General features: G+C 39.3%; 1 protein-coding gene across 8 annotated transcripts in view; it reads left to right on the plus strand.

Annotated features, from left to right (window-relative positions):
- The window catches only part of LOC145353309 (rho guanine nucleotide exchange factor TIAM1-like), a 324,742-nt gene that overhangs the window by 172,517 nt on the left and 130,850 nt on the right, over nt 1–21,375 (plus strand). For all 8 annotated transcript variants that reach the window (XM_080203944.1, XM_080203943.1, XM_080203950.1 and 5 more), the window contains 3 exons: nt 2,780–2,965; nt 4,603–4,749; nt 12,232–12,306. In XM_080203944.1, coding sequence (XP_080060070.1) covers nt 2,780–2,965; nt 4,603–4,749; nt 12,232–12,306 — 408 coding nt within the window. The remainder of the gene's footprint in view (nt 1–2,779; nt 2,966–4,602; nt 4,750–12,231; nt 12,307–21,375) is intronic.

Here is a 21,375-nt window from a genome sequence, read left to right on the forward strand (position 1 = left end):
AAGGAAAGAAATTATTTCATTGGAGGCAGTTCACAGAATGTTCATTAGGTATGGAGGGATTGCCTAATGAGGAAAGGTTAAACAGGCTGGGACTCATTGGAATTTAGAAGAATGAGAGGTGATCTCATTGAAATATACAAGATTCTTAAAGGGCTTGACAGGGTAAATGCTGAGAGGATGTTTCTCTCATGGAAGAGTCTCGGACCAGAGAGAATAGTCTCAGAATAATGTGGCGCCAACTTAAGACACGGCGTGAGGAGGAATTTCTTCTCTCAGACGTTTGTGAGTCTTTGGAACAGAAAGCTATGGAGACAGATCCCATGTGTATTTTAAAGGCTGAGGTAGATTCTTGAACAGTAAGGCAGTCAGGGGCTATGGGGAAAGGCAGGAAAGTGGATTAGCCAGGATCCTATTGAATGGAGGAGCCGGTGCAATGGCCTACTTGTGTTCCTATTTCTTATGCTCTTATGGACACTGTCTGCATTGCTCTCTAGGGATGAGCATTCCACTGACTAACAACCTCCCTGGGAGAATAAAATTCTCCTCATCTCCATTTTAAATGGGAGACCCCTTAGTTTTAAGCTCTCTCTCATAGTTCTAGTCTCTCTCTCTTAAGAGGAAACATTCTCTCAGCATCCATCCTGTCAAGTCCCCTCAGGGTATTATCATTCAATAAGCTCACCCCTTAATCTCCCAGGCTCCACTGGATAAGGGCCCAATCAGTTCAACTTTTCCTCATAAAACAACCCCTTAATCCCAGGGATCAACTGAGTGAACCTTAACTGAACTGTCTCTCATGTAATTCTATGTTTTCTCAAAAGGAGAGCAACAGTACACTATACTCCAGATGTGGTCTCAACAATGGCTTATAAAACTATAGCGAAGTTTCCTTGTTTTTATATTCTTTTTCCTTTGCAATAAAAACAACATTCAATTTGTCTTCCTACTGACTTGTACCTGAGAAGTAACAAAAGGTTAGTAATGTACCAAAGTCCTCTGTACTATGGAGTTCTGCAATGTCTCTCCATTGAAATAATATACTGTTTTTCTGTTATTCATAGAATCCCTAGAGAAAAAGGCCATTCAGCCCATCAAGCCTGCACTGACAACAATCTATTCCCCATAACTCATTGTATTTACCCTGTTAATCCCCCTGACGCTAAGGGCAATTTAGGTTGGCCAATCAACTTGCGCATCTTTGGAGTGTGGGAGGAAACTGGAGCACCCACACAGGCACAAGGAGAATGTGCAAACTCCACATAGAGACTGACCCGAGGCTGGAATTGAGTCTGGTGCTTGAGACAGCAGCGCTAACCATTGTGGACCTTGCCACCCAACTGGACAAGTTCATGTTTTCCCATGATATGTGCCATCTGTATATTTTTGTCACTCACATCACTTACCTAAATATTTAAGTTTGTAGATTCTGTACCCTCATCACCATTTATTTTCCTATCTGTATTTGTGTCATCGTGCATATGCTTTTGTGTACACTAAATATTGATACAGTCTTGGGTTTTTACTGAGTTTTGTGTGTGACAGCTCAACATTTTAATGCAATTACTACTGAATTTGAAACAATCTAATCTAAGCAATTGTTTCCTTAGTCAAAATGAATGATAATCCATACTTACATGCTTCAGCCAGTGTTGAATGATATCATGCTGTTTTATCAAGTGATAAAGATTTTATTACAGTACAGTGTGTATCTGTATCTGAGTAGATGATGACTGATCACCTGTCACTCCATATAGTCTTCCAATACAGTATAACAAATGCATATGTACATAAGAACATAAGAAATAGGAGCAGGAGTAGGCCATCTAGCCCTTCGAGCCTGCCCCGCCATTCAATAAGATCATGGCTGATCTGTTGTGGCTCAGTTCCACTTTCCCGCCCTCTCCCCATAACCCTTAATCCCCTCTCTTATCAAAAACCCATCAACCCGCTTCTTAAAAATATTTAGCGAGGCAGCCTCCACCACTTCAACGGGCAGAGAATTCCAGAGATTCACCACCCTTTGAGTGAAGAAGTTCCTCCTCAACTCCGTTCTAAACCGCCTCCCCTTTATCTTGAGGCTGTGCCCCCTAGTCCTACTGTCTTTTTTGAGCGGGAAGAGTCTCTCCACCTCTATCCTATCCATCCCATTCATCATCTTATACGTCTCAGTGAGATCTCCCCTCATTCTTCTAAACTCTAGCGAGTACAAGCCTAGTTTATTCAGCCTCTCCTCATAGCTCAACCCCCTCAACTCCGGTATCAGCCTAGTAAACCTCCTCTGCACTCCCTCCAGGGCCAAAATATCCTTGCACAGGTGCGGCGCCCAAAACTGCACACAGTACTCCAGCTGCGGCCTCACCAATGCCCTATACAGCTGCAGCAAGACCTCCCTACTTTTATATTCAATCCCCCTCGCTATGAAGGCCAGCATCCCATTCGCCTTCCTGACCACCTGCTGCACCTGCAAGCTGGGTTTTTGCGACTCATGCACAAGGACCCCGAGGTCCCTCTGCACCGTCGCCTGCTGCAGTTTTTCGCCACGTAAGTAATAGTCCTTCCTACCATTCTTCCTACCAAAGTGGACCACCTCACACTTGCCAACATTAAATTCCATTTGCCATTTCCTGGCCCATTCGCCCAGCCTATCTAGATCCTTCTGCAGACTCTCCACACCCTCCGCACAATTTGCCTTTCCCCCAATCTTGTACCCCCAATATGTACTGTTTCTGTTGTGATGAAAAATATATTTTGATTTCCATTTTCTTCCATCTTTAAACAGATCTTTTTATGGGAGCAAAATCTAGAACAGTTCCAGATTGACCTTTTCCGACATCGTTGTTATATGGCAAGTCTTCAAGGTGGAGAGTTGCCAAACCCAAAAAGACTTCTTGCGTTTGCAAGTCGGCCAACCAAACATGCCATGGGTCGTTTGAATATTTTCTCTGTGTCCTCATTCCATGCCTTGGTGAGTTTGTTGCATTTGGATTTTACTATAAATACAAGGAAGGAACATCTCAGTAGATCACTGAACCAGCAATAATTCATTGCAAAATTATCAGAAATTTCATTACTAAATCTGAACTTTTTAAAACCAGCAGAATTGTCCCATATCTTGATTTTATTTAATGCTCATATATGCATTTTGTGTAACATATAAAATGTACAATACAAATGTAAGCACAGTTTTCAAATGATATAATAAGATCAATACATTTTGGAGCCAACTGCAGGTGAGTAGACTGGTGATTATTTAGTAGACTGGACTGTTTAGTTGCACATATGAAACTTGGATTCAATGTAAGTATTTAGCTCAAATATATTGCCTTGCATAATAAAGGTTTTAGACTGGAAACTGTGGTCTCTGGCTCAGGGTAGGAGATGACTGAGTTTAGACACTAAGCACTCTGTCACCTTCCAGTAGAAGAGAACTGATTTATGATTTATTGGTTATTATTAACCAACAAATGGAAGTGCACACAGACTCTGAGGAATTAAGCGCGGTGAGTACACACATATTAAACTCAAGACTGGAATTTTCATAATGCATTTTTATGCATTTGTAATCATTGCAAGAAAAAAGGATAAAGAAAAATTGTTTGTTGCCTAGCAAGAGAATGACGTCCCCATAAGCAAAAAATAGCTTCTAATTGACTTCAAAAGTTCATTTTTTTAAAAAAGCATGAAAAAGAAAGCCTCTGTGCTGAAAATCTGCTAAGAGTAACCAACCTCTAATTTGAGTCCAGGAGGCAGAGCAATTATGCCTTGTGCCTCTAAAGTGACACAAAGCTGCACTTGAGCTGCAGACGTTTACCTTGTACATTTCATGGTATAATGTTCTCTGTCTTTACAAACAGCATCTCCTGTTACTCTGAATAGGATGCAGACCAGCTGCAAGTAAATGTTAAAAAAACATATTGTAACTGGCATGTATTTTTTGTACCTATAAAGTATCCTGTGCACAAAAACCTTAATTGGCTCAAAGGTTTTCCAGAAATCAATGAAAAGTACATCACCATGCTGAACAAGCATCTTTCCAAATCCTTTCCGCACTCATCTGCACCACTGCTATAACTCTGTAGCCCTTTTGAATCAACTCACTGACAAATGGAGGTGTACATGGTAAAAACATACCGACCATCTGAAAATTCAGTGTTAAATTTTGTTACGGGGGAAAAAGTATCATAGAAAGTGAAATGTTCTTAAATGTCAAATCTGAAAACTCTCCCCTATATTCATAGTTTTAATTTTCTTTTGTTTTCGCTTGTGTTTTTTTTGTCAGTAAATACAATTATTATTTTATTACTTTTTAACTTTTCATAAGACCTGTTATTCCAATTTAACTGGATGATCTTTCTGCATGATATTCATTGATGGTAACACTGTGTGTTTGCTAGTCTTAGTAGTCTTGTCACAACACTTTAGGACAGAAGTTTCCATAGATTTAATATGGGACAATTGTCAAAGAGAAATACCATTGAGAATATCCAAAGAATGTTTTTTTTTGCATAGATTATGTGATATTTAAAGAATGATACCCATTGTTTATGAAAGCAATCAATCTTTCATTACTGTCTCAAAGTAACTGTGATCTTGTTATTTTAGGTGGCAGCTCGTACTGAACCTGGTTTGAAGAACCAAACTCAGGCAATTTCCAGATCTGTAAGTAAACGGAAGAACAGATTTTCCTCCCTGTGGGGACTGGATACAAATTCAAGAAAGAAAGCAAAAGAAAGACCTAGCATTAATCAGGTTAGATACTGTGCCAGTCCTTTTAATTCAATTTAATGCAGAAAGAATTTTTGGAGGTACTAAGAATGGAGAAATGATTTTATTTTCATCTTGATGCAAAATTTGAACATGATGAGAAATGTTGCAAAACTTGAAAGCATTATGAACTGTGGTGAAGGGAATGATAGACTTCAAGAAGGCAAAGAAAGGCTGGTGGAATGGTTGGACAGAAGATTGATGAAATTTAATGCAGAAAGGTGTGAAGTGACATAGTTTGGTAGGAAGAATGTGGAGAGGCAATAGAAAGGATGTAATTATAAAGGAGCTGCAGGAGCTGACAGATCAAAGAACACAGATTTAAGATAAAAAAGGTGACAAGTGGAGCAAACCTTTTCACACAATGAGTGGGTAGGATCTGGAATGTACTGCCAGAGAATGTGGTGGATGGAGATTCAATTATGCCTGCCAAAAGAAAACTTGTTAGTCATCTAAAGGGAAAAAAAATACAGGGTAATGTAAAAAAAGGTGAAGTGATGGATCCAACTGAGTTGCTCTTGCAAAGAGCCAGCATGGTGGTGATGGGCTGAATGGCCTCCTTCTGTACTGTGCTCATTCTATGTTGACATTTAAAAAAATTATGTAGTTGCTACTTCTTGAACACTTCAGATATTTTCCCTTTTGCAGTGTTATTATAGGATTGCTTCAATATATTTTTGCCTTGTTTGTTGACCATTGTCAAATGCAGCCAACTAAGCAGAAATACAAGTATAAATATATTGCTTGCACTGGATATGTTCTCAGATTTGTAGTGTTCCCTTATTCACTGTAGGTAGGTGTTAAATAATCAATTTTCTCATTCCATAGATCAGTTAGATCAAATAATTCTGCACATGGCAGACAGTAATGTTCACTTTTTATTAACCTCATTAGTTTCCTCCATCCAGTTCTATTCTCAGTGGTTCACTTACTTAGTTCTTTTAATGGCTCCCATCATCTTATCCAGAATCCTTGCAAACATTTGACACGTCTACAACTTTTTTATTTTGTCAGCAAGATTCATTCTGTGCTATAAAGACTGATGACAAGGACACATCATAAAATACTGAGCCTTATGACTTTGTGTAAACTGAATTACTGGAGATCAAGTTGTCTGTCTCATCAGTTAATTCTATTGTCTGTTAAAAGTCTTGTTCTGTGTAGCCAATCTGTTATGTATTTTGTGTGGAATTACATTTTGTGATACTTCATGAATTAACTCAACATGAATCAGAGCAGATTTGAATTGAAGAGGCGAGGAATATGTGAATCAACACAAGGAGAATAACTAGATAACTTCAAGTGAAAATCTGTAAGTTCTTATCAATAGTCACTGAATAGTAGTCAGAAGAACTTATCTGTTAATAGTCAGTGAACCAAGTGGAAACATACTTTAATGTACAAAGTAAACTTCTAATCAAAAAAAAATTTTAATTTAACAGGAACGTAATTGTAATTATTGATTTGCCTTTTCGTACCTTAATTAAAGTTTTAACTTCAAGATCTTTATGCTTTCAAATGCCTGGTTTTTGGCCCAGAATGGCTAAAGAAATTTGTTATCACATTTGTGAATTTTGAGCATGTATGGTCCACAGGATTTTTCACCATGCATTGGTGGGTTGTGTGAGTAGATGGCTCCTTATCCTGTGAAGGTTGAGTGTTTCTTTTCCAAAGACTTAAAAACTGTGATAATCTTTATGATCTGCATAGGAAATCATAAATTGATCTCCCAGTTGGGCTCGTTGAATATAAGCTCCCTGGGGACTGGTAATTAGCCAACCAGGTGGAAGTCGTATGCCGAGCTCTCTATAAAGCAAGACCACAAGAAAGTCCAGTAATCTTTTAGTCTTGATTGGGACCTGTTGTGTTCAGCACAGGCTTATGGTTGCTGCTTATTTTCGTTAGTGCAATAAAAGCACGGTTTCTTCACAATTGACTTCTGAAGTTATTATAAAAACAAACTGGGGATTCAAATTCTCACAAAGCTTTATTTAAGACAGATCTCATATTTGAGATAATTACAGCTGCTTATTTCATGAATTACTCTGTTTTCCCTCAGACATGAAACAAAGGCAGTTTATCAATAATAAATAAAGGCAGTTTCTCTCTGGAAAAATTGAATAATGTTTCAATTTTGATTGTTTATATCTAGTTCAAAGATGCTTTTCAGTTATTGGGTTTTTATTGGCTACCGTGGTAAGCTGTTCATTTTAGTTCTAATATTAGGTAAATTGTTGTTTTGTTAAGAAAGAAAACTCTCTTTGAGACTTAAAGCTACATGTTGTTTGTATAAAAACTTGGAAATTGCATGAGTGATTACATTTTGAGCATTTTATGGGATCATTTTTGTTTGTCAAGTGATTGATTGATTGCTCAACAGTAGGTCAAAGGAGAAGGTTGATGGTGGTATGTTACAGGACGGTGTTTGATGGTTCAAATAAAACCCAAGGGAATTCAGTGCTTAAACTCCTGACATGCTTAAGCAAGCACCTCTCCACCACCCCTCCACCCCATCCCTATTTTGCAAAGCTGTGGCAAACTTGCAGCACCTCCAGACCCTGCACTCTTTTGATGCTCAAAAATTCACTACACTTCAACTTCAGGTCCACTTCTTCCCAAATATCCCAGCGGTAAATATCCCTTTCTCTGTGATTCTTGATCATGAGTCCAATCCAAGCGCTTTCAGAACCGAGTAATTCTGCTAGATGCTGCACCCACTCATGTGCTGATGAAGTGTGAGACATGGATCACTAGCAGAACTTAATTAATCCTAGAATGTGGTTGTGGGCCAGCAATAGTGGCTTGATGCAACTGAACAGTTTGTCGGTTCACTTCAGGGGTCAGTTAAATATTCATTATATTGTGTGTGTGTGTGTGTGTGTGTGTGTGTGTGTATATATATATATATATATATACATATACACATATATATATATATCAGTACATTATTTGACGGTGGTTCTTTCCTACATCCGACATCCCAATTCATTATTCCATAATGGAGAAAAAGAGAGAGCTCAGAATTATAAGAATTGAAACGTAAATAATACAATATCGAGAAGAATAAAAACAAGAAAAAGAAAAGCAATGGGGAAAAATTCAATTAAGCACAACTTGTCAAGAGGATAGAAACGAAACAAAATGACCAAGAAGGTTTTGTGTTCTGTTGAATTGCCTCTTTTTTAATATAATTGATCTTTCACAAAGTTGCATTGCGTCATTGCCACCAACATTGTAACCTAGCAACATTTTTCCATAGCAACCTTTGCAAGCTACTTCTGCAGAAAATAACGAGAACATTACAACTTTTTTTCAATATATTCATGGGATGTGGGTGTTGCTGGTTAGGGCAGCATTTATTGCTCACCCCTAATTGCCCATGAGAAGGTGGTGTTGAACTGCCTTCTAGAACAGCTGCAGACCATGTGCTATAGGTACATCTACAGTGCTGTTAGGAAGGGAGTTCCCAGATTTTGACCCATGGTTTTGAAGCCTTGCAGCAATTCTTCAGAGTGGGGTATTAAAGATTTTATTCACAACCTTTTAAAATTCATTCTTGATGTGGGCATTGTTGACAAGGTTTGGTGCAACTCAGTAGCTTGGTCAGCCACTTCAAAGAGTAGTTGAGAGTTAACTATGCTTGAATGGGACTGGAGACAAACAGAGGCAAGGCTGGAAAAAGGGAACAAGTTTCCTTCCCTAAAGCACATTGGTGAACTGATCTTTTTTACACAACATTCTGACAGCTGCATGATCACTTTTGTTTTATTGATTCCTGCCTGTATTTTCATATTTTGTTTTCAGGAGATAGGTTTTTGCAGTCCAAAGTTGTCTATAAAGAAAGATACAATAATGTCAACAAGTCAGTCAGTCCCCCAACAAGAACGGTGCATTTTGTTGCTAATTTTCCAAAGATTTAAGGAAGTGAGATTTGCTTTCATTGTTAGTAGTCCACTGAAGTGTTCCTCAGTCCACTTACTGAAGGATTTTTATTTTAAAATTGATTTGTGGGACATGGGCATCACTGGCTGGCCAGCATTTATTGCCCACCGCTAGTTGCCCTTGAGAAGGTGATGGTGAACTGCCGTCTTGAATCACTGCAGTCCATGCTCTGTGCGTTGACCCACAATGCCATTAGGGAGGAAATTCCAGGATTTTGACCCAGCAGTTGCGAAAGAATGGTGATATATTTCCAACTCAGGATGGTGAGTGGCTTGGAGGGGAACTTGTAAGTAATGGTGTTCCCATTTATCTGGTGCCCTTGTCCTTCTAGATGGAAGTGATCATGGGTTTGAAAGGTGCTGTCCAAGGATCTTTAGTGAATTGCTGCAGTGCATCTTGTAGATAGTACACACTGCTGCTACTAAGCATCCGTGGTGGAGGGGTTGAATGTTTGTAGATGTGGTGCCAATCAAGCGGGCTATTTTGTCTTGGATGGTATCAAACTTCTTGAGTGTTGTTGGAGCTGCATCCATCCAGGCAAGTGGGGAGTATTCCATCACACCCCTGACTTGTGCCTTGTAGATGGTGAATAGGCTCTGGGGAGTCAGGAGTGAGTTACTCGCCACAATGTTCCTAGACTCTGACTTGTTTTTGTAGCCACTGTGCTTATGTGGTGAGTCCAGTTGAGTTTCTGTCAATGGTAACTCCAAGGATGTTGATTGTAGGGGATTCAGTGATGGTAACATCATTAAATGTCATAGGGCAGTGGTTAGAGTGGCTCTTATTGGTGGTGGTGATTGTCTGGCATTTGTGTGGCGCGAATGTTACTTGTCACTCCAAACCTGGATATTGTCCAGATCTTGTTGCATTTGAACATGGATTGCTTCAGTATCTGAGAAGTTGCAAATGATGCTGAACATTGTGCAATCATTGGCGAACATCCCCACTTCTGATCTTACGATGGAGGGAAGGTAATTGATTAAGCAGCCGAAGATGGTTGGGCTTAGGACACTACCCTGACGGACGCCTGCAGAGATGTCTTGGAGCTGAGTTGACTGACCCTCCACAACCATCTTCCTATATACCAGGTATGACTCCACCCAGTGGTGAGTTTGCCCCTTGATACCCATTTGCCAGGGCTCCTTGATGGTCAAATACAGCCTTGATGTCAAGGGCTGTCACTCTCGTTTCACCTCTGGAATTCAGCTCTTTTGTCCATGTTTGAACCAAATCTGTAATAAAGTCAGAAGCTGAGTCACCCTGGCAAACCTCATACTGGGCATCACTGAGCAGCTTATTGCTGAACAGGTGCTGCACGATAACACTGTTGATGACCCCTTCCATCACTTTACCAATGATCGAGAGTAGACTGGGTGGTAATTGGCCGGACTGGATTTGTCCTGTTTGTTGTGTACAGGACATATCTGGGCAATTTTCCACATTGTTGGGTAGATGCCAGCATTTTAACTACTGAAAGAGCTTGGCTATGGGAGCAGTAAGTTCTGGAGCACAAGTCTTCAATACTATTGCCGGAATGTTAGCAGGGCCCATTGCCTTTGCAGTATCCAGTGCATCCAACCGTTCTTGATATCACGTGGAGTGAATTGAACTGGTTGGAGACTGGCACCTGAGATGCTGGGGACCACTGGAGGAGGCCAAGATGGATCATCTACTTGGCAGTTCTGGCTGAAAATTGTTGCAAATACTTCAGTCTTTTGCACTGATGTGTTGGGCTCCTCCATCATTGACGATGGGAATATTTGTGGAACCTCCTCCTCCAATGAGTTGTTTAATTGTCCACCACCATTCTTGACTGGATGTGGAAAAATGTGGATGTGGAACTAATGATGCACAAAAGAGCAAAATATCCAATTTAGATCACGGGGCAGTGCTATTGTTACACATCTGATTTATTCCATTGCATAATTAGATACTGAGCTGCGTAGGTACGTTTCTGAATGGAAGGCACTTGCAACAGCTTATGGGAATGATTGCAACCTCTGTAACTTGAAGAATATCAGTGATAGACCTCATTCCCAAGAACTCAATCCAGCACTGCTCCCTTCCTCATTTGGTAGAGAACACATTGATTAAGAAAGCTCCCTGTAACATTTTGCAGTAATTTCTCCCCTTCTTTCCCTTCATGGTCTATTCATAAAGTAACTGAAATTCACTGTAATCATTATTCTGTTCCTTCATTCATTATATGAGAAATCAATGGATTTTGATGATGTATAATCTCACTTGAATTTGTTTTATTAAAGTATCTCAACAATAACAATAAGAACTTGTACTTATATAGCATCTTTAATGTAAAAACAATCTCAAGGCACTTTACAAGACTATTCACAAAGCAAAATTTGACACTGAACCATATGACATGTTGGGGCAGATGACCAAATAGGCAGGTAGGTAGGCAGGTTTTAAGGAATCTATTATAAGACAAGAAATAGAGAAATGGAGAGATTTACAGAGAGAATTCCAGAGCCTAGTTCCGAGGCAGGCAAAGGCATGTCCACCAATGATGGAACAATAAAACTGAAGGTGCTAAAGAGGTAAGTTTCTAAGACTAAGTTTTAGCCAAAAAGTAAGGGATTGACTTGCACATGTAATATTTTTGAGGGATTGAGATCCATTCTCTCCCACCGTCTCATTATTGCAGAGTTGCTAGGTTGGAGACTTTTCGTGCCATCCCCAAAGTAACACAAAAGGAGGCAAAAAGTATTTTTATCAGGTGTTGACATGCGCATATATGAGAAATTGAACAGCCTTCTTCACTGGTGTGCTGTGATTTTATCAATGAGTAGGTTTGTACCAGGGCGAGTTTGACTTCAATGCGAGCAGGTGGTAAATACAGAGAGTTTGGATTTTTCTGGCTGAATGTCAGGGCTCGGATCACACGAGATATATGATATACACTTTTGGCCTAACATTGGGGCTCGACTTGTGCAAGAGATCGGCCATTACTTGAGCATACCCAGTAAAAATTATCAAAGAAACAATTCGATGCTGATGAGAAAATGGAAGGACTTTCTAAGTCAATGAGCCTTAGTGATCTGTAATTATCTTGACTCTACCAAGGCTTCAAGATATCTCTCAATTTTCTTTTTATCTGTTTCAGCATCTTTCATGAAATATACATACTACCCTGTTAACCTTTCCACCTGTAACGTTTTATATTTTACTGTTGTATATTTATACATCTGTCCATTACTCTGTAGTTTCAGAGGTGACTGCGTCAACTCCACTGTTCTTCCGAGTTTTGTGCCATCTGCAAATTTTACTGTATTGTGGCTATGTTTGTAGTTTTGGCATAAGGTCACCTCTTGGGTACTTGACCAGGTCAAAAATGTTTACACCTGTGGTTCGTCCACAGTTGGTATCTTTGATTTTCTCCCAACAATGGTTGACATTGAGCACAACCATCTAAACAAAAAAAAGAAGATAAAATAAGAAGGAAACGTGAAGGAAGTGTTAAATATTACTGTCAAAATATTTAAAATGTTTTTTTGTTTTTCCTTTAAGCTGTTTGGTGATAGTGAAGCCACGTTGAAGAAATCCTTGGAAGGTATTTTTGATGACTGTTCAACAGATAGTAGTGTGAGTATGCATTTACCATATGCACAGCTAATATGGAAAGTAGTTGAATCATATTGATGCTGTACTGTTTGTAGTCACAAGGGCCATTTTATGCCTAATCGGATCATGAAAGAGCTAGTTTGCATCAATACCAGATTTGAAGAGCAATAAAATTGCCAGGAAAATTTGTCTTTCTAAAGGAGCATTCTTTCCTGTTATAATAACTTTCGTACCTTTGTGGCCATTTATAAAAGATCTTCATTTTTGAGTTGCAGTTGTTTACTCTTAAAAAAGAGCGCACCCACACGCACACTCCCACCGCCAACAAGTAGCAGCATACAATTTTCTAGAAGAGTGCACACTTGTCATTAAATAACACCTAAGTGATCCGCCCCAGTCATTTCTATCTTCGAAGCAGCTAAGACTAGCATTTGCTGGAGGAAGCTGAGATGTGAATGTAGTTATGCACTTCGTATTTGTTCCAATCTACCAGTAAAGAAACCAAGATCACCTGAGCTAGCCCCTGGCAGTTGCAGTATGAAATATGGCTCTTAGTCTAGTCACAGAATAATGGGACTATAAAAGGTTTATTTATAATTGTTGCTGCCAGATTAAGGAAGACAAATTGAGGAATGTAGTGCTGGAAGCTGATTGAAGCTGGAATCCACCCTAAATAAGTGTCAGTATAAAAGCACACCATATTCTATAACTGTATCAGCTGTATTATCCTACTGGTGCTCATTTCAACTGTTATGTATAAATCAACATCAATATAATACTTAGAATTTGCTCTGTTTAATAATTGTAACCTGACTGGTTATTTGAAATCATGAAGCAGCATTGTCATTTCAGAGAAGTTGACATATTTGTCAAATCCATTGGTGAAACCTATGGGAAATGTTGTCCTATTTGTTTACTGAAAAGTAGTTGTGTTGTGTTAATAGGATGTTCTATGATTCTATATCTAATATTCAAGCTCCCTCCTGTATCCCCTGCACCCCGGGTAGCTCCATAATTTATCTAATGAATACTTGAGGCACGTTGACCAGGAAAATCTACTTTCAATCTCAGCCTTGGGTATCACCATCTGGGTCACAAGCTGGGCTATTATATTTTGTTTCCCCCCCAAATTAGGGAATTGAAAGTGGGATAGTTGGCCAATCTCTGATAGGTGTGTTCAAATGGATATCAAAAGAGAACAGCATTGGTTTTGACTGTGGTGCTCACAATAAAATTCACCATCAAGCTTCAGAAATGAATACAGCCCATTTTGATGAAGAGCTGCTGGCTTACCTGTAGAATCTTACCTCAGTAATAGTTGGTTCTCTCATGGCATTGAAAAGTGGGTGAAAAACATCTGACTGATTCTAATTTATAGTTTGGGAACATTTTCTGAGTTTAAATTTTCCAAGTTTCACTTTATTTTGTGATCATACCCATTTCTTCCCATTTATTTTACTTTACTGCACAGTGAATAAGAAAGGTAACTTTATATTTTATGAAAAATATCCTTCATTTTAAGGAGAAAAATAACCCCATCCAAACTTTAAAAAATGTTAATTCTCTCAGATGCTCAGACACAGTTGAGATCACACTTTCTCCCTCTCACAGCCCATGACCTCCTCATCACAAAGCCAACAACTTTGCATATAACCAACCAGTTGCATGATTTTCAGGATTTCTCCACCTTTACAATGATTGACACTGGCCTGAATTTCTGGTTTTAGGAGGGACCAAAGCTACTTTTCTAACAGTGAAATGGAAAGCAGTCAAGCAGCTGAGGATATACACTGTTTTCCATTAAATACACATTAGAATAAAATTAGCAACATTTTAAAATCTCTTAGAGACCAAATTCAAGTATGCTAATTTTAAGTAATGTAACTGGAGAGCTAGATTGTACAAAAGCAAAATATTGCAAATGCTGGCAATCTGAAATAAAAACAGAAAATGCTGGAAATGCTTAGCAGATCTGACAGCATCTTGGGAGAGAGCCACAGAGTTAATGTTTCAGGTCGATAATCAACTAGATTGCACAGCCATTTGGTAGCTCATACAGAAACAATTGATCTTTATGTATAATATATATACTTTGCTGTAATTTTTCTTCTATTTGGCATAGTTAGAATTGACAACAAAACCTTACAATGAATGTATATCCATAGTGGTGTGTTTCATATAGAAAATGTGAAAGAGAAATGGGGTGATTTTTCCATACATTATATAAAGCCAGTGCAGGAGATTTTAGGAGATAATTGCTCAGGGTCCCAGCAATGAATGTGAATACCTAGCAATATTAGGATTAGAAAGTATTGCTGCAAAAGCGAATTTTCCTTGGTTTAATCAGCAACTGTCACTTTTGGTAATTTGGTTTGTGTTTTTGGTGATGCAACAATCTCACAAGTCCTTCATAACATACTGACCTGGAATTTATTGTGGTAATAATGGTGAAACTGTCAGCATTCATTGTCATGCCATTGAAACTGACAGGGGCTCAAGTCCAGGACGTGCTGTCAGTGAGTCTACAATGCTTTCTATGATGCACTTTGGAAATTCTTCCTATAACAATCACTCTTATTATTTATTTATGGGATTTGAGCATGGCTGGCTAGGTCAGCACTTTATGTCCAACCTGAATTTGCCTTTGAGAAGGTAGTGGAGCATGCTGTTGAACCATTGCAGTCTGTTTTGTAGGAATACCCACAATGTTGTTAGGAAAGGAATTCTGGAATTTTGACCCTGTGACAATATAGGAGCAGTGATATTGTTCCAAGTCAGGACAATGTGTGACTTGAAGAAAACTTCCAGGTGGTGATGCCCCCATGCATCTGCTGCCCTTGTCCTCCTAGGTTCCACGTAAACAGCAATTGAACATGGGTCAGTTGGTCCTAAGAGATGGGCCTTAGTGGGTTTGTCGAAAGATGCTGTTGAAGGAACCTTGGTGAGTTGCTGCTGCCATTCTGTTGGTGGAGGGAGCAAAAGTTGACTGTGGTGAATGAGGTGCCAACCAAGTGGGCTGTTTTGTCCTGGATGATTTTGAGCTTTTATTGCAGCTGCATCGATCCAGGCAATTAGAGTATTCCATCAGTATTTTGTAGAAGGTGGACAGTCATCGGTTCTTGTAGCCACAGCATTTATATGCTTGGTCCCATTCAATATATGGTCAATGTGCACAGCCCCCTGGATGTTGATAGTGTCAGTGATAGTAATGTCATTAAATGTTAAGGGGAGATGGTTAGATTTAGTCTTGTTGGAGATGGTCAATGCCTGGCACTTGTGTGGCGTGAAAATTACTTGTCATTTATCAGCTCCTAGCCTGAATATAGTCCAAGTCTTGTTACATGTGGATCTGGACTTCTTCAATATCTGAAGAGTCGCAAAAGCTGCTGAACATTGTGTAATCACCTGCAGACATCCCAATTTCTGACTTCACGATGGAGGGAAGGTCATTGATGAGGCAGCAGAAGGTGGTTGGGTCCAGGATATTACCCTTAGAAACTCTTGCTAGGATGCCCCAGAACTGAACTGATTGACTACCAACAACCACAACCATCTTCCTTTGTGCTAGGTGTGAATCCAACCTTGTGGAGAGTTTATACTCTGATGCCCATTGACTTGAGTTTTGCTGGGGCTCCTTGACGCTACACTTGGTCAAATGCTGTCAAGGGCAGTCATTCTCATCTCACCTGTTGAATTCAGTTCTTTTGTCCATTATTGGACGAAGGTTGTAATGAGATTTGATGGCCCTGGTGGAACTCAAACTGAATGTCACTGAGAAGGTTATTACTGAGTAAGTGCAGCTTGATACACCCGTTGCGACACTTTTCATTGCTGCTGATGATCAGGAGTCAACTGATGGATCAGTAATTGGATTTGCCCTTTTTGTGGAGAGGGTGTCAGCAATTTTCTGCATTGCTGGCTAAATGCCAGTGTACTGGAACAGTTTTGATAGCAGCATGGCTGGTTCTGGAACACAAGTCTGGAGTGCAATTGCTGAAATTTTGTCAGGGTTGTAGTGTTGTGTTATATCCAGTATTTATCCATATCTTGATATCATGTGGAGTGAATTGGATTGACTAAAGACTAGCATGTATGAAGCTGGAGACCATTGGAGAAGGCCAGTATGGATTATTCACTCAATATTTCTACCTGAAGGTGGCTGCAGTTGTTTCAATCTTGCACTATTTTGCACTATTATGCTGGGCTCCCTCATCATTGATGGGGATATTTGTGAAAATTCCTCCTCCTATTGGATGTTTAATTGTCCATCAACATTCAAGACTGGATGTGGCAGACTGCAGAAAGCTGATCTGATCCATTGGTTGTGATATTGCTTAACTTTGCCTATTGCCTGCTATTCTTGCTGTTTGGCTTGAAAGTAATTCTCTGTTGTATCCTCACCAGGTTGACAGCTTGGTTTTAGGTATGCCTGGTGCTATTTCTTACATGCCCTTCTGCACCAGGATTGATCCCTTAGCTTGATGGTAATGGTAGAGTGGAAGATATGCTGGGCCACGAAATTACGGATTGTGGTGATGTGCAATTTTATTGCTGCTAATAGTCCACAGTGCCTCCTGGAAGCCCAGTTTTGAGTTGGATCTATTTGAAATCTATCTCTTCTGGCATGATGGTAGTGCTAAATAATAATTATGGAAGGTTTCCTTATTGTGAAGATGGGACTTCATCTCCACAAGGATTATGCTGTGGTCACTCCTACTGAGACTGTCATAGACAGCTGTATCTGTAAACAGGTAGATGGATGAGGATGATGTTAAGTAGGCTTTTCCTACTTTTTGGCTCCCTCACCACCTTCCAAAGACCTAGTCTAGCAGCTATATCCTTTAGTACTCGGTCAGCTTGATCAGTAGTGCTACGACTAAGCCACTTTTGATGCTTTCTCCACATGGTGTTAAACATGAAGGACTACTGATTCATCAGCAGAGCGGGGGGGATGGTATGTGGTAATCAGTAGGAGGTTGCCTTATCCATGTTTGACTTGATCTCAGACTTCGTGTGGTTCAGAGTTGCTGTTGAGGACTCCCATGGCAATTCCCTCCAGACTATATTCCATTATGGTGGCACTACTGTGGATCTGCCCTGTTGTGGAACAGGACATAGCCAGGTATAGTGGTGTCTGGGACATTGTCTATAGATAGGGTTCCATGAGTATTACTGTGCCAGACTGTTGCTTGACTAACCTGTAAGATAGCTCTTCCAATTTTAGCACAAACCCCCAGATGTTAATAAGGAAGACTATACAGGGTTGACAGGGCCGGCTGCACGATTTCTCTACCAGGTGCCTAGATTGATATTGAGTGGTCCATCTACTTTCATTCCTTTTGGACTTGATAGTGACTTATACAACTGAGTGGCTTGCTAGGCCATTTCAGAGTCAACCACATTGCTGGTGGTCTGGAGTCACATAGGCCGGACTCGGTAAGGAAGGCAATTTTTTTCCCTAAAGGATGTTAATGAATCAGATGGGCCTTTACACTGGAAAATCTGTGCCTTGTTGAATGAGGCTTGGCTGGGTTTTTATTGACATACTAACTTCATAATTCTTGGTAAACACTCTGATCCTGAAAAGTAATTTTGCATTTGTGGGATGTCCAATCTGTTCACAGAGTAAATGTTTCACATATTTAAAAATATAATTTGGTTTCAGTTTAACTTTCTAACATAATGCAGGATACACATTTTGCTGTCTAAAAATATAAATTAAAATTAATTATTTTGCATGCTTTTAACCCATTAATTTGCTATGTTTGAACACTTTATGTGATTGCTTATCTGCTTTCTGATCCAATTGCATCTGCATACCAAGACATCCACTTGATTTGGCAACAGATTGCTATTGGGAATGGCAAAAAAACGCACAAAAGACATTACTAGATCTTTGAAGCCCAGCACATGAACATTTCCTTCGCCACTAACCACAGAATTCAGGCCAGTATTACATGATGTCATCATCATCAAATACTGTTAACACGGGGCTTATTTATAACTAGCAAGAAATGTGAAAACTTCAATTCAAAATTCCATAATGTATTGAACAATTTGGCTACTTGAGAGAATTTGCCAATTAGAACTGAATTATTGTTAGCAAGCTGCAGATGCCACCTAGTGTTTGAAAAGATAAAAAACTATCAGTAGCAAGCCAGAAAAATAGATTATTCACCTCTGACACTTCTTCATATACGGCTTTCTCCGTGTACTGCTGGGGTGAACTGACATTAGGTTGCAGTCCTGGAGATGAAGCATGGCTTAAAGGATATTTTCCTGTTTGAGGTTTGTGATGGAACAGAAGAATAACCTATGTGACCTCTATCTGTTCTCAGAAAAAGCAATTTTCCAGAGCACTTGTGTGACCAATTGCTCCTTATGATGTGGACTGCTATTTACACCCGTCTGCATTAAATTTCATCAGCCATTTTTCCGCCCAATTACATTAGCTTTGCAGCAATTTCAGATGTTGTTGCATCCTTAACAATGGGAGGAGATCATGAGCATCGTCTGACCACCTCAGTCAATTAGCCTCTCTCACAAAGACAATTAAGGATGGCCAAAAGTACAGAGTAATGACACTAATTCAGGTGGTTTACATAGGTTGGCTTTGAGTAAAAATCATATTTGGCGGAAGTTGCCAAAGTTAAAAGGTTGGATGTTACAAATTTGGGTTGTTGCAGGTAGTTTCTCAAATTAATTGGCAGTGGATCTCATGTCCCTTGCATGGTAGAATTAACTTAAACTGCTTAATATTTACTTAGCCAACAGAGTCCAAAAGAGAAAATGCTGGAAAATCTCAGCAAGTCTGGCAGCACCTATAAGGAGAGAAAAGAGCTGATGAGCAGATGATCCTTTGTCAAAGCTAAAAGGCATAGAAAGTAGGAGATATTTATACTGCAGGGTGGGGGAATGAATGATGAGTCATAGCCATGGAAACCAGGGGAAAAAGATTGCTAATGTCAGTCCACAGAGAGAATAAAGGATGTGAATGGCCAAACGGCAGAGAGTAAGCTGTGACAGATGAAGATGTTGTGTGAGGGTGGGGGGAGGGGGTGGGATGGATGGGACAGAGGTAAAATTTAGAAAAGGGGGAGAAAAGTAAGGGAAGGGGATAAAGTAGGGGGAAAGAGTGGGGAGGGAGAAGAAAAAATGAAGAAAGACAATAAAGAAATGGGAGAGAACAGTAAAAAATTAAATAAAATAGAATGAAAACAAAAGGGTTGGGGTGGGGTAGAGCTAATCATCTTAAGTTGTTGAATTTGATGTTGAGACCGGACGAGCCGGAAGATGAATTGTGCTGTTCCTCCAGTTTGCTTTGAGCTTCACTGAAACATTGTAGCAGGCCAAGGACAGACATATGGGCATGGGAGCAGGATTGTGTGTTAAAGATAACAGAGTAACTGGGGGATGCAACTGCATGTCTCCCTTCAAAAATAAACTTGATGTTGTACATATCCTTCTGTGTGCTTCTTCAGTATTTTAGAAGGTGCATCAAATTATTACTAGATATGGTGAGTCTGAAATTGATTGTTACATTGCTTTATTTCAGAGTCACATTAATACATAAACAGAAGGCCTTCTAACCATTGTTCCCTTTTTTATATTGCAGGGGCTATTGGTTTAAGTGCGCTGCCCCTTTAATTTTTTTTTGGTGTGGCAACGTATGCATGGTAATTTAGAGGGGGTCAACCCTGTGTGCATAACTTGTGCAGGAAAATTTGGCATGTTACAAGGCCACATGACCAGGCAGCTTTCTGGGAGCATTACTTTCAAACTTTCAAGCATCTCTAACCTTTTTGCCTTGGCATAGGCCATCACATTACATTGCTTTGACAAATCTAACTGCCTTTTCAGCCTTTTTGTTTCAAAAACTCTCTCTCTATTCCTGTGTCCTCTTCCCAGACAGATAAAAAGACTTTTGCTTTAGTGTCCTTTTTTAAAAAAAGTAAGAGTATGCATGTTTCTTTTAAAATTTCAACACCAAAGATATCTCACTTTCCAAATCCTTTTAAGTGGGTAAAATAATAAGTGGGGAATCCTGAAGTGTTTTGACGAATCTTGCATTTTTTTAAGTAATGGAAAGTTCCTGATTTTTGCTGCTGACTTTACTGAAAACATTTCCTCAGCATGCCAGTGGAGCATCTTCAGAACTGACCACTTGAATTCTAATACACAATGTAAGTTTAGAAAGTAGGGTGGAACTTTCACTTATATCATGTTTTTCATATCCTCAGGATTCCCAAAATGCTTCATAGCCAAGGAAATACATTTTAAATATAATCACTGTTATGATGGCAAATGCAGCTGCCAGTTTGTTTTTTCTACTGTGGGAACTTATCTATTCTTATTTGAAAAGTGATTTGGAAACATTTACTTGCACAGTATGTGCAGGTGGGGCCTCAGTTTAATACTAATCTGGAAAAAAAGGAATTTTGAAAATACGGCACCTCTTCAGCACTGCACTGAAATGTCAACCTAGAGTGATGCCTGAAGTAAAGCTTGAACTCTCAAACCCCTAATTCAGAAGCAGCTATGCTACCTAAAAAGCAAGCTGACACTTGCTATCTACCAATGACGTACATAATAACATGAAGTATAATTAGGTAAAAAGTGCTGGAGGGGAAATCAAGCCCCTCTATTCCATCTGTAACTCTGACACCAGGGTGGAACCCATTGTAACAAGGGAACTCCTACAAGTATCTATAAGTTACTAAGTAAGCATAGAATTAAGACAATAAAATTAGTCTGGCTGCATGTAAACTAAAATAACAAAAATCTTCTGTAAGATATTTATGATGTTGTCAAAAAGTCTACAAATGTTTAACACTGTACTTAAAGTTATTAACGTGTATCTGGATTAAAGATTTAACAGCTTAAAGCTCAAAAATAAAGAATTACCTGACTACTACCAAAAACAATGAATCTTTGAAATAAAATTTACTTTTTATTTCCTTTTGAACTAGGTATATGGAATGTTTTCTCCTAAAATTGGCAAAAAAGTAAAGCTAAAACCCCAACACAGGCTTGACCTTGATTCAAACATAAGAGATAAAAGAGGGGGACTTTTCTGATATGCCAATGTCA

Source organism: Carcharhinus amblyrhynchos, chromosome 15 (genome assembly GCF_965287045.1).
Source record: "Carcharhinus amblyrhynchos chromosome 15, sCarAmb.v2.hapA, whole genome shotgun sequence".
NCBI classification, from domain to species: Eukaryota; Metazoa; Chordata; class Chondrichthyes; order Carcharhiniformes; family Carcharhinidae; genus Carcharhinus; species Carcharhinus amblyrhynchos.